General features: G+C 38.5%; 1 protein-coding gene across 9 annotated transcripts in view; it reads left to right on the top strand.

Annotated features, from left to right (window-relative positions):
* The window catches only part of LOC134220600 (voltage-dependent calcium channel type A subunit alpha-1), a 283,554-nt gene that overhangs the window by 186,607 nt on the left and 81,918 nt on the right, over positions 1-15,029 (top strand). For 8 of the 9 annotated variants that reach the window (XM_062699693.1, XM_062699692.1, XM_062699696.1 and 5 more), the window contains 2 exons: positions 1,473-1,655; positions 3,286-3,377. In XM_062699693.1, the coding sequence (XP_062555677.1) occupies positions 1,473-1,655; positions 3,286-3,377 (275 nt within the window). Of the gene's footprint in view, positions 1-1,472; positions 1,656-2,360; positions 2,453-3,285; positions 3,378-15,029 lie in introns of all 9 variants that reach the window. The other variant, XM_062699691.1, reaches the window with a different exon arrangement.

Genomic DNA, 15,029 nt, shown 5'->3' with positions numbered 1-15,029 from the left:
TTTGTAGATGTTATTGATATAGGAGCATGTTATTAATAATGGAACAGATACCCTAGTACGCTACACAGGTGCTTTCCCTACTTAGCTACGGAGGACCTCCGTCGTCTTCCGCAGCTCGGAATGCTACTGATGAGATCAAATTTGCATCCATATGGCAAAGTTCGAAATGATTTTTAATCTTCTATTTGATAAAGCCCATAACATTTTAGGTATAGCTATTGGTCGAATAATAATTAAGTATCGACTTGTTCGTTCTAGTGAGAAAATAATGAGAAAAATTTACTTACATAAAAATTTCTGAAACTATGACGGCTTCGCTTTTCGGCCTGTTACTTTGGACCGTAGTGTTTAACAAACATCGGGTAAAGTTTACCGTAAGGCACAAACTCCAATTTTTTTTTGGGCAAAAAACGATTTTTTTAAAACTTTGTACTGACCCCTGAAGGTAATTATAAAACTTATAAAGTGTTTCAGTCCTAATGGGGGATGTAATATAAATGAGAAGAATTTGAATATGATCATCGTTTTCGACCAGAGGGTGCACAGGCTGAATACTTAATACATAGAATTAGACAATCCCAAGCAGCACACATGTTGCATAATAGTTACTGTAACCCCTATACAACCGAATTCAGTCACATTTGAGTTGTTGCAACCAAATTGGTCTGGACTGTGCTGCTAGGGATAACATTTACACAACATCTCGTGGAACAGTGGTGAATTTTCCGTTCCACAAACCCACCCTCTGCAGCTCTCAAACACGCCTAGTCGACTAACCACACGGCTGTGAATCCCATATGTTCCACATTTGGATGATTTAGTGAAACGAGACGACTTCGCAACATCAACCTTTTTATGTACCACGCTCCTCCATGCTTTAACAGTCTTGTAGATGGATGAGTGGCGCAATTTGGCGTAATAAAGCTGTTAACATATTCATTACATTTATAGGTACTCACGAGGTCTAAATATGTGGCGTATTCATCAAAATGTATTATTAGATAAGCTGGTTGGTAAACCATTGATAAACTTCAAGAGGAAAACAAGATAAACACATGATAATCAACTTTCAACTTTTGGTAACAGGCAACTATCAATACTAAAATGCTTTAGTCATCTAAACCAAACAAAATATTGATCCCAACTTCAACCATTTTGTCCCTAATTTCCAACAGCACGCAACAGGCAATAATCTTTCATTGTGTTTTTGGACAGTTCTAATGTCGTCGATCTACGGTTTGCTGACGCCAAATAAATATTTGTTTGTGCTCAAACGAAGAAAAAAGACTTGCTTCAATTACTTGCTTAGTAAAAAATGTAAACTACCGGTGCTGGTGCAAACCCCATACCACTATCAATGAAAATATTGGAATCTGTCAGCGCTAGTCTTTGTTTTTTTAATAACTGACATGATTTTGCTTTGTTTACAATCTAAATTCTGGTAAATCATCACATTTTTCTTATCTCCGCAGGAAAACTCATTCAACGTTGGATTTTTAAGACTGTTTCGTGCTGCACGATTAATCAAACTACTCCGACAAGGTTATACAATACGAATATTACTTTGGACATTTGTTCAATCATTCAAAGCACTGCCATATGTCTGTTTGCTGATTGCCATGCTATTTTTTATCTACGCAATTATTGGCATGCAGGTATTTTTCATTATCTTTAGTCAAATCAATCTTGTTTCCTCTTCCACAGCGCGCAGATCTTGAAGAAGTTTATAAAAGAGATGCAAATCAATTCATCTTGTTGAGTTCGAAGTTTTTTTTATCGTTTTCTTCCGTTGGGATTTTTCCGTTCCTTTCAGTTTCTTTCAACAATAAGTGAGCTCGCGTCTTGATTTCCATTCATAGACATTTTTCGAAATTTTGCATTTAAAATGGGTCAAATAGAATAGATCGAAAATATAACAAGAGTGAACAAAGATCATCAATTCACTAAGCTCGTTCAGTTACAATGCTTCACATGTATTCCTTGAGTCCAGTACGATTCTTCTGAGCATATTAAGCATGGCAAACGCTGAGTTCTTTTTCTATTAACTTACCAACTTTCTGGATATTTCATATGTTTTAAATTCATCAGCAGCAGTATTTTTCTAGTTGAAATATCCAAATATTTTGAGTAACTTGTGATGCTTCCGTTCTTAATATTAATATTCGATCGAAAATAGTCAAAATCAGAATTACGTATGCATTTAGAGGATTTCATATCTTTAATAACATCGATCTTCTTACATTGCGTTTTTTCTTCCCATTAGAATAGATGAATTAAACTTTTCCAATTTCTTTTTGTATCCATTCGAACCATTTGAATCAACCCGATACCAAATCTAACCACTAACCAAAATCCAAAAGGTTTTCGGCAACATGAAGTTCGATCCAGACACCGCCTTAAATCGTCACAATAATTTTCAAACCTTTTTCGGAGCGCTACTGCTGCTTTTTCGGTAATGATAAATTTAAATTCTTTTCCATCCTATAATATTTCCTACTCGAGACTTGTAGATGCCACTATTACAATGCAAGCCAAGTTTACAGCATCCTCCTGCTACATCCCAGAAACAGATTCCCTTCCCGTCCCAGTTGATTGCTAGTTTACAATTTGAAACTTGTAAAAATCCCACCGTATGAAACCCTCGAAAGCTTCCCCAGTGTGTCCAGTTCAACCATTTTAGATTGTACATGTGTACGTGTTTGTGAAGTGTCTACCAATAAAGTGCCTCAAATGCCCTGTAGATTGCAGAGTTTTGCTCGTCAATGTGTAGAAACGAGTTGATTCAATTTGAACCTGATTGAAAATTCCGGATTTGGTTGATGGCGGTAAAATCAAAAAGAATTATCATTTTTATCAAAGTTTTCAACGAAAGTTGTTATATTGTTCGTTAGCATGTTGTAAATAAGTTTCGAAGACATATTGATTGATTAACTGATTAAAACCATTTTAGATTCAAGTTCATCTAGGTCGAGCCGATGAATAGAAATAGATAGGTAGTTAGTGACCCTCTCACAAAATGGAAAATCGAGTAAGCAGAAGCCAGTTGTGTTTACCGACTATTTATTTCATAAAAAGTCTTATGTTCCGATTACATTTTGCGTTATTTTACTTTGAAGCCCATTTGTACAAAATAGAAACCGCTCTTTTGAGACGCACTTCGCACTAACTATTTGCGCGAACTATCCAAAAAAATCGAACAAATCAATCGAAATTCCAAACCAAAACCTTATTTTCCCTCTAAAAAAACTCGCCTCTGTAAATGTATATGTTGTACGATCGCCATAGGTGTTTGGAAATATTGAACTAGAGCCTGAATCAGCTATCACTAGACACAACAACTTCCGTTCCTTTGTCCAAGGACTGATGCTACTGTTCAGGTAGGTCCACACTTGATTGCTTACAACTGAAACTGATTGAAAGAAAAAAAATGTACTCCATCCACACTCTATCTATGTCTCGCTATCAATACTAGATTTAATTGTTCACACTCCAATCTTAGGTTTCATTGAGTAAACAAACAAACAAACAAAAATAAAATACGATTCCTCGCAGCATTATCAAATTATCGAATGTGGAATCATGAATTCAATTGACAAAATTATGTTCGGTTCAACAGTTCTTTCGTTTCGTGTGTTTGAATGTAAAGTTTGAAACTTCTTGATGAACACTAGTTAAAAATAGGATTTGCAGTTTAGATATTGGATTGGATCATAGGTCGATAAGTATATATTGAAATATTTCCTTTTTTTACCGTATCAAATTGTATTCTTTTTTATTTGATTACTATTTTCAAAATGACCAGCTGGTAAATTTGACGTGATTATGCTGACAGATACAGGATTGGACGGAACTATCAATTCGCTGCAGATCTTTGGAACGTCTTTCAACGTGTTCCGATGTGATCGGGCCTTTAAATAGTGATAAGCGCTGCTTATAGCCGTTGCTGAACGACATGCTAGTTCTCGATATGATGCACGCTATGGGAGGCGCTTGGAGCAGGTTTGTGCTTCCGTCCAATATTCACAGCCGCCGGTTGCTATTTTGCAATATCTACACTCCTCCGGATAAAATTCGTGACGCCAACTTGTATGAAGAGCAAATCGCCACAGTTCGTGAACTTTGCGATATGTACTGCTTCAATAGATGACACAGTACTCGTGTCCCCACACACGATATATATCAACCTATAATCAACCTCGAATTGCTTGGACTGCAGGCGATGATTATTCTCGCCCAAACAACTTGTCGCTTCTAACACCAGCAGGAACTGTAGTAGTGATCGATGGAATGGACTTTCTGAACAAATCAACGCTCAATGTAATCACTTGGGAAGAATCCTAGATTTAGTTTTCACAACAGAGAACAACAGTGTTGGAATTTTTCCAGCTGAGGAACCACTTCTACCAATCGATCTTCACTACCCAGCGCTAAGCATTCACATTAACGTTCCAATTGAGTGTCCTCGGTCCATCCCGGTGGCGAATCAAAATGTTAGAGAGCTCAACTATCGTAAAACTGATTTCGACGGACTTTTGCAGTACCTTTTGGGTCTAGACAGGCGTTGTGTCTACGACTGTGTGGATGTCCATGACATGGCTTCAAACTTCTGTGATAGCATTCGCTTATGGCTGAACTCGAACGTATCTGTGAAGAGAACACCCGCCTCCCCTCCCTAGAGCACTCCACTTCTCCGAAATCTGAAACGCATTCGTAGTCAATGGCAGCGGATTCTCCGAACCATTCAAACGAAAAGTATTCTCAAGCATCCGAGCAACGAGTTCAGAAAGCTAAATACTGCGCATGTCTCAAGCAGTGACGCCAAGAGTGGGTAGGACAAGTAGGACATGTCCTACGCACGAATTTTCCTGGGTGGGACAGTCAAGCCAATGTCCTACCCATGATTCTAGTAACATATCATCCTCGATACCATCTAAGTTGTTATTTTAGTTGCAGTACTGCCTGGTAGGTCTGATTCGTAGATGTAGGAAAATATCATTCTGCCCAATATTTGCAGTTTAACGTATTATTAGTTCAAATGGATGAAAAAAATTCAAATTTATCGAACCCTGGATGGATTTATTGAAATCTAAGACATCACAAACATCCTCAAGCCTGCATGAAATAGATTTCGCAAGGGATTCTGGACTCCCCAAACGATTCTACGTTCAAACTATTCTCTGATAGTGGTTCGCTACGATGCATAGCAATGTCTGAAAGTTTCTGAGGTAGAAGGAACAAAAGTTCGGATGAACAAAATTTGAACATCTTCAGTTTTATATGCGTTGATACTAGACTGTGGTAATATTCACAACAATCTCTTACTTATCATGTCCGTATACACTCTCGATAGCTAGCATACCGTGAGAGACGTTTTTCGGTAGCTCTTACGATAATAAACTGATTCGGGGGCCTACAACCCATGATAAATTTCTTTTAATAAGCCCCCAATATGGTCCCCAATGGCCATTTTTGACAAATACCGATATTCGGTATTTGGTGGAATCAATACCGGTTATACCGGTAACATACCGGTATTTGTGAAAATTTTAGGAAATAAAATAAAACTTATGATTTGGACTATGGGGTGAAAAACAATATTTGTTGACAAACTTTCAATGTGGATATCATTGCTTGATTGAGCTGGGCAAAGTGAAATTTGGGCAGACATAACATATTGAGTGATTCATCTCCCAATCAGCATCAGATTTTTTTGGCAATGTTGCTAGCTGCTGAAAATGCCCTCTCTGGCACAACCGAAGTTGGACGAACGATTCCAAGTACGTCTAAAATCAGTATCAAGTACTTGCTCTTAATCCCTTCAGGTTCATAGTAGGAGAATTGTTTAAGGATTGCTTGCAAGGATTATGGCGTCAACGTTGTTGCCACCGGCATCACAAGTATTTTGCTCTGATGAAGTCTCTTCACGAATTGTTCTGTTCTCAATAAACCAGAAAAATCATTCATTGAGACATCTTCTTCGTACCAATTGTCAGGTGTGGTAGTTGTTGTCGGTCGTTGCCTCAGCTTCAACGATCGCATCGGGAATGATAAGACGCTTCAAGATCTCGTCCGCTTGTTTAATCAAAATAGCTCTGAGTAGCTCTGGATATTTTGAAGAAAATGCCAAAATCGTTTCTGATCAATTGCTTTACGGCAGATTATTCAAATAATAATTGCTCCAACATTAATTGGAGCGCCACGTCGGCTTCATATAGAGTGCAGGTAGAGCTCACGGCAGAGTAGTTCCACAGCAGCTTTAACAGGTTCAAGGGCATGAATTATTTTACCTACCGTCTGAAAATCATCACCACTGAAGTTGAATTTCGATTGAAGCTTCAAAACGATCCAAATTTTCGAACGGGTCCCTTCAACTGATAGACCGTTTGAACATGGATTACATGCTATTCCAGCGTGTGTGGATATCAGCCACTAATACAGGTTCTTTTCCGAATTCAGAACGGATTTATTTTAGCAGCAGATCATTTTTCATAAGTGGTCTCCGGAAGAGAACTACTACGGCACGTACCTTTTTCACAATTTCATATATTGCGAGAAATTTTTCGACTATGTAAACAATTTTTATTTAAGAAGAAAAGACATTTGACAGATGGCCACCCTATTCCCAACATAAAATGAGGGAGAACAAAGCGTTTTATCATACCCCATCGGTAGGGGCCGCCTATCTGAATCAGTTTTTTTCCAACTTGTAGGGAAAGGTGGGGAGACTTGATCACGCCCTGTTTTATCGAGAACTAAAGTAGTTTTGTTCTAGCGTATTTTTTAGTATAGATACTCTAGACAAATGACCTTTATGTGGTGAGTTATTGTTTTGAATTGACAACCTTATTTATTCTGCAGGATGGTTTGTATGTTTTGACCTTCCTAAAGATTTTTTTATTGCCCACGCAAAATTCAAACAACTTTCCATAACAATGACCAAATGCTTTCGTTTTTGCACAGCACAAAGCCATAAATATGCTTAATGATCTGTAATGATGAAAATGTCAACATTCCATCAAAGTTTTAGGATATTTGGATTTGAGGTTATTGCCTCAATATGGGGACACTTGTTCCCCCATTAGTCACCCATACAATAATTTGGCTAATAAATTCAAAATAATATCAATCTGTTCTCAGACTTCTAATTTTTTGTAGATTTCACAGATTTAATAAAGGGTTGTCAGGAAAAAATATTTATTGCGTAGATATCATTGAAAAGGAATCATGTATCCCCAAATTTTAAAATTGCATGCACTTTCGAATTCAATAACAAAACTCGTTCACGTGTACGCACAGCAATTCGGAAACTCTGCGTATTTTGAAGGAAAAATACTCAAAAAATCTGAGAGCATCTTTCTACTTTTATCAAAGCAACTTCTTAGAGAGGGGTAAATTTCTCCGGAAGATTTTAAAAGTAAATTTTTGACAGCACTCCAAAAAATCGATTGTGTATCAATAACAACAATTATTTTAAGGAACGTCATACATCAGTAAAGTTAAATACCATATTTCTTAGAGAGTCTGTGTGGTAATCGCGTATGTTTAATTATATTTGGATGTGATACATCGGAAATCAGAAATGGGGATCGAGTCTTCTCTATACAAGTGCGATAGTTTTGTTTTCATGGCTTGTTATAATTCGAAAAGGTTTTTGCCTCTCCTTTGTCGTTGTTTGTTATCTATTGAGAGCGATTTCTGCAATCCCTGATCGTACACTTATAGAACGCGTTGTTTCTGTCGAAAGATGCGGGATTCTTAACGACACTGGCCCAAGTAACAATTGTAGTTTTATTTTGTTCTTGAAGACATTGATCTAAACATCCCACGCAATAGGAAACGGCAGATTTGACAGTTAGCCCATATGTTTTCTGTCAAATTTTCCGTTTCCGTCGCCGTTCCGCTGAATTGCGTTTGGGGCTTTACTCTTCAAGTATGCTACAAAACCATAACAAATCCACCGATGTTACTAGAGCTGGAGTGTGTGGAGTACACCGTATGAGGTTTTAACGCGGGGAAACGTTTCATGGAAATCAAAACCGTTTAAATATTGCGGATCTTTTCAAAATATTCCACCTTGCGGATTTCGCAAAGTTCTTCCACAGCTGTCAAAGTTCTACCGCAAGCTTGAAATCTTCAAAACACTGAAGCAAAACCCTGACACATGATGTTGTCATCGTAGAATGCCATGTCAAACAGCAGAGGAAAAGTATAAAGCGACAGCTGCGGAATCCTTGAATATGAACTTGTAAGAGGAAAGTTTTCTTAGGAATAGCAATATCAAAAACAATATAACAATCCTCGTAAATCCCGAAAATCTGCCAAAAACTGAATTAAAATTAGATTTCTCGCGGTTTTCATTTATTCTCAAACCTTTTTGGAAACCGCGTTGTAAACCTTTTTGAATAAAAAACCGCGTAAAAACGCGTAAAGATAGTCGCGTATAAAACGATTCACATAAAAAGTTACGTAAGAACCGTTCCCAATGTACGTGGTAGAATGTACTATCGCTTATCAGGCGAAAAAGCGCTTGTTATCGATGTTTAAATGCGCATCGAGAGCATGACTGAGGAAAACACGAGTTACGTGTCTATGTGTTCAAATAACATAACTTTCTAAGACGACGTCCAATATATTATCATCCTTCTTATAGCAAAGATTGTTGAATTAATTCTACTCCTTATCCTACATTGACTATCGTGATGACAATTTGCAAATTATATGAGGGTCTGAACGGAAGGTCCGGAAGTCCAATTTTATTATATATGTGTCGATTTTTCAACACCAGAACTGATGCACAAATCGGTATTTCCCTTATTTGACCGAGGTTCTGCCAAATCACACAAAGCGCCATCATTTAATTGATCTGCCGAATTCGATCTGCCAAATCACACTAAGCGCAGATTTAATTAATCACAAATCGTATCAGATCACTCCTAATCCCATAACTAAGGATATCCTACAACAAATGTATGTATGAATTGATGTGGAATGACTTCCGTCTTCCTTTTACGAACAAAATATCACAAGTCAGTAAAAAAGCCGCTTGGTGCGGTTTGGTAGAACCCCGACCATTTGTCCTACCCACGACTTGCAACGTGGATGCGCCTCTGGTCTCAAGAGTTCAGTTTGGTTTACGTCGGGACTCGACATCTTTCTGGAGCTTTGTAAAGTAGGTTGGTGACTACTAATTTACTGGAGTTCACTACCATCTGCTTGACAGCCATGGAAGAAAAATCGCAAGTGAAGCAGTATGACCGCACAATTCGTAGTTGCTACTCCGTAATTGGCTAGAACTTGCGAAATTGTACAAAGAACACCCAAAAAGGGGTTTGGGACTAGCTACCCATTTTTAATGTACACGTCCGGAAGCTCAAATATGTTCGGTCAATAACAGCACCGGCCACGTCCTTACGGGCATATAGAAAGGGAAGGATTGTTAGTCCGATTGTCTTGGGATAGGATATCGTTTTAGTTACGAAGGATAGTTTATCTGGATTCACTTCGTTAAATGTTACGATCTATAGGCTGGGACCCAAGCAGCACGCGCAACATCTTTCAAATGTGTTTGTTCCTAATAAATTGCATTGAAGACACTGGCAATACATCGAGTCACATTAAAGCCACTTCCCAGTTTCAGAAAATCACAATGTTTCATTTCCGTTTAAGTGGCGTCGCAATATTCTACCCATCTGACTTCTTGGGTGGTTTAAAATTCGATGTGTTTCATATCAGAAACAAAACAGATAAGTTGCAGAATTAATAACACTTCGGTTCATTGCTGTTACGACAATGTTTCTGATATGTTGCAAAACACTTTGAGCTCAGCTGAGCAGTATTTTATTTTTGACAGTCCCCTGCATGTTCCGTATAAGGTACAATGAAGTTACAAATGACTTTGTTGTTTATGTAGTGCACTTGTAGCAGAATCTCCAAATAGAATTGTTGGTGTGATGGTTATAGTAGAAGGTTGCAAATCTCAAGGTCCATGGTTCGATTCCCGGTTGGTTTTTGTGTTTTTATTTTCATTGTAGCCGCAAGATGTTGCAAATAGGCTCCACCTCTTGCGCTTTTTGTGTCACAAAGGAGTTCCAAATACGAAGCGTTGTGCATAAGTCAGACCTTTAGTAAGTCACACCACAGTTGTTGTTACACACTGAGAAACAAGAGGTGTTGCTTGGGGAAATAACACTAATTTGTTGTCTCGCCACGAGAAAAAAGTCAAACCATGCATGCTCGTTGATATATGGAAACTGAGGAAATCGCGTTTTGGACGACCGAGCGGACGCCCGATAGCCACTGCAAACAATTGAAGATCTCACTTGTCTCGACCGGACCAAACCGCAATACATGCATGCGCATGAGCCACCGAGCTTCTTCTTATTGGCATTACATCCCCACACTGGGACAGAGCCGCCCCGCAGCTTAGTGTTCATTAAGCACTTCCACAGTTATTAGCTGCGAGGTTTCTAAGCCAGGTTACCATTTTTGCATTCGTATTATCATGAGGCTAGCACGATGATACATTTATGCCCAAGGAAGTCGAGATAATTTCCATTCCGAAAATTGCCTAGACCGGCATCGGGAATCGAACCCAACCACCCTCAGCATGGTCTTGCTTTGTAGCCGCGCGTCTTACCGCACGGCTAAGGAGGGCCCCTCAACTAAGCCACCGAGCACCAGATAGATATTTTATAGTTTACCCGACAACTAGAACACACACTGCACTTACTTGCTCGATGGCTGAGCGCCATGGAAGAAAAATCGCAAGTGGATGTGATTTACACGGACCTATACTGCCGCTAACCGCAAGTCTAGCACATCTGTATACACACTTAGTTTTTATTTCTGCAGCTCGGCAAAAATCCGCACAGCCGTGTGCCAGCAAAATAAATAACTGATATTCCGGCAAAAATAGCGTTTGTTAGCTGATTTTCGGCAAATTGTTTGCTGATTATCAGCAATTTTGACAGAAATCTCGGCAAAAAACATGTTTGCTGGGGCACTGCTGTGCGATTCTCGGTAAAAGTTCAACATTTTGCTGAGATCCCGGTAAAAAAAATTAAGTTTGTATGGCGTCCATATACAGATGTGCTCGACTTGCGGTTGGCGGCAGTATAGGTAGCGTTTGAAAAAAAATGACCACTCTCGTGAACTGTCACATCTGGGATTTTCAAACAGACCGATATCGTGGTTTTCCTCATATCTGTGTGGCCGGTCGGTAGATGTGTCTTAGCACTTCGCTATTTATCAGCACTTCTGGCGTTCTACAAAGAGGCAACATGGGCCCGTCATTATTCCTCTTATTTTTCAACGACATTGCCACTTCGCTTGGCTTTAAGTGCAAGTTAGTTTACGCTGATGATCTTAAGATCTGTGTTATTGTGCGCAGTATTTATGACTGTATTAGACTTCAATCGCTGCTTAACTTATTTACCAACTGGTGTGCTGTGAATAAGCTAATTATCAGCATTACAAAATGTCACGTAATGACTTTCCACCGCTCCACAAATCCAGCTGTGTTGAACAGAGTGGACCAGGTGACGGATCTTAGTGTTGCTTTGGACCACAAGCTCTCCTTCAATGCACATTATGCCACCATGATTTCTAAAGCAAACCGACAGCTTGGATTCATCTCAAGAATATCCAAAGATTTCACGGATCCGAACTCAATTCTTGAAACGCTTCTGTTGTTTGGGCGACGTAACGTGGAACTTACGAATTGAGCGGGTCCAGAACAGGTTCTTACGTAGAGCCCTCAAACATCTACCGTGGCGTGATCCCGCAAACATTCGAGCGTATATCAACAGATATCAACAACTTGGCCTCGAAACCCTTGATGGGTGGCGTAAGGTGCAGAGAGCTACATTGACGCACAGAGAGCTACAATGATGACGCACTCTTTATCGATTTAATCAGCCAATTTGTACAATGCTCCGCATGTTCACTTCCGTTAAACATATCTTTGGCTTTGGTATGTCGGCATCTCAATTCACTCATAGAATGAGAAAATTGAATATTATGTAATCTTGGCATATTCACTAAGACTATTTTTGCCAGATAAATTAAATTACAAATAAAAAAATATAAAATATATAAGTAGAACGAGTTGATATGACAAGCTGGAACTTTTATTTATTCAATAGAATTTTATTTTTATTTTAGGTCTGATATCAATTATCTTCAGAATAGGACAGCTGTTATTCAGTGTAAAATTTATCCATTTGCGAACTATTCTGGTTTTCTTCCAAAAGAATAAAACAGTAGGCACAACTCGCTAAGAACGTACCAATAAAGTTTAATATTGTTGACAAAATAATACAAAACTCTTTTCAATTTTTATTTATGTGAATTTTGATATTTGAATCAGTACTTCACTAGCATATAGAAATCTGTCTAACAGTTTTTCTTGAATATCGGACTAAATGCTCTATACTGTTAGATTAAATGCTTTAGTGCAGTGAGTGAAAAAATTCATATTCGGCAAAAAAAAATAGTAGTATGAAATAACCTAAGCCCAAATCCCTACTCCTGTCCTGTCCATCCTGTATTGAGTAATTTATAACCTTGAGTCGCAACGAGTATTATGGTCTATGTCCCCTTCCAGCTAACAAGATAAGATCATATACATTGTAAAAATATCATATCTCAGAATTGCGGCTCCGCAAAGTGTCACACACGACTGAGCCTACCAAATAAATAGATAAATGAACTGGTTTAAAAGAAATCACCGGACTGGATCAATATATCGACAAACTGTCTTCTGGATTTAAAAGCTTTAAAAAACCCAAGACATTACAGTTAAAAAACAAGATGCAGCTATTGAAATGAAGTGCAGGATTTACTTCCATATAGAAATGCGCACCGCCACTGACGTTTTTTTTTTCGAATCGGCGCGCCGACGTTTAAAATTTGTCACGCCTGTGGTCCGTAATATTCCACGCCGATTCAAAATTGATAGTCCGTAGATTTTCCCGATTGATCGCTAGAATATTGCGTTAGAATTCCAGAGAGTTTTTCATGGAAATAGCAATGATATCCATCAAAAACTCCATACAATTTCCCGTTGAAATTTCGAAAATCCTGCCGTTATAACTAAGAAAAACTTAGAGTGTAAAATTCGAAGGATTTTCAGTTGAAATCCAAAAAAACGGAGATGTGTCGTTTGGCAAATTTTACCGAATGCCACAACGCCCACCAAACATTGGAGGAGAATAAAGCACTCATATGACGAATATTAGTCCTCTATAGCATATATAGCTAAAATTGTTCGTTGGTAAGCCCGAAAGTTGTTTGGCCTAATATACTAAATTTGGCTGAAGCCCATCTAGTCAAAAATTATTTTGTCGAACAGTTTCTTTGGCTGAAAAAAAAAAGTTGGCCGAATAGCTCAATTGGCCGAAATGGGCATTAAGCCAAAAGTGTCGTTCGGCTGGATGCAAAATGACCAGGCAGAAGATGCTGTTTGGCTAAAATGTTTGTTTTGCAGAACGGAGACAGGTAGGGCCATTTGGCCGATAGACACAAGGCCGAAATGTGTTTTGCTGAATATGTCATTTGGCCGAACAAACCATTAGGCCAAAACCCATCTGGCCTACAATTTTATTTGGCTTGGAAATCTCGAAACGAAAATGTCGACTGGCCATTTCCTTGTCTTAGCTAAGCTTAGATTAGACTGACTGTACATATCAATGGTTGCTACTCCGTGATTGATCAGAACTGGTGCAAATTGCACTTCGATCCACGTGAAAAGTGGTTGTGATTGACCATCTATTCTCGAAGTGCACGTTCCAGCAGCTCTGAAAGCACGGTGCCGGCCAAGACCTTACTTTTGGTTGGGAAGAGCGGGAATGTTAGTGTGTGATTATTGTTGCTACTGGAGACCGAGAATACCTCTGCATCTCCACAATAAGCACGGGAAGGAAGTTGTGTTAGTTTGGTGGGGTAATCAGAAATATAGATCGAGATTCACCAATGAAAGTGATGTGACCTATGCAATTTATATTTTACTAATTACTACGAATTATTTTGTATACAACAGTATTAGCATTTCGTTATCTGATGTTTTAAAATAGGTGTTCAATTGTTCATCCATCGCAATAATGATCAATCAATCGCTCAAAGTAAGCGATTGCTTATTTGAATTTGGACTAAAACGCGGACGCCATAATACTATGCTCACAACAAAAAGGCGATACTGTATGTAATTAACCGAGCAATAGTAATTGAAAAATACGATTTATAATACGTTTTATCGATAACAATTTTGATCAAGCGTTTCTGGGGCGCAATATTGGCAAACATCAATGCTTATATTAAACAACAACTTCATTTATGATGAGTTAATATTACTTATTCGATCAGCTGAAGTAATATTACAACTATCCAAAAATGTTTTGAATATAAAATATTGTTTTCCATTAGACTCTCAGTGGTATCATTTCTAAGATTGCAGCCAATACAAGTATTTCATAGTTTCATAAGCTCCCGAAATGATTCCCGTGTGATTACATTAGTACAATGAATAAGGTTTACTTACTGCACGACATCTCGTCTTATCCATCCGGGTCGTCCCGGTTCTCTCTGGACGCACATCCAGGTCAACGATGTGCACTTACCCGTTTCACTGCGATATGTAAAGATTTTCCATGATCAAACTTAGCTCATCATTTGGAATGCAATCTATATCCTTATTTGCATTCCAATTCACAAAACAACCGCACTAAAGAGCCACGCAGAATGGGTAAGTTTGCCAATGTTTTGTCAGTTTTTCCATGGAAGAATTATCAAAACGCACGCAAACGCATCCACTGTGCTTCACTCATAACTGTAATAACTCCATCGGGCGTTGTTGTGGTGGCTTCTTGGTGAATTCGAATAAATATTTAGTTGCCAGTCTTCTGTGTCACCTTCGCTAATGACTTCGCTGACTGAAATGCTTCAAAGTTCCTGCTTGCAGTTTCTGTTCCTTTCACAATGGAATCTGTTCATTTTCTTCTTTGGATTCATCAAAGAAGATCACGATCTTCGAT

Source organism: Armigeres subalbatus, chromosome 3, assembly GCF_024139115.2.
Source record: "Armigeres subalbatus isolate Guangzhou_Male chromosome 3, GZ_Asu_2, whole genome shotgun sequence".
In the NCBI taxonomy this organism is placed as follows: domain Eukaryota; kingdom Metazoa; phylum Arthropoda; class Insecta; order Diptera; family Culicidae; genus Armigeres; species Armigeres subalbatus.
The sequence above is the reverse complement of the archived record's forward strand: the minus strand, read 5'-3'. Positions and strand labels throughout refer to the sequence as shown.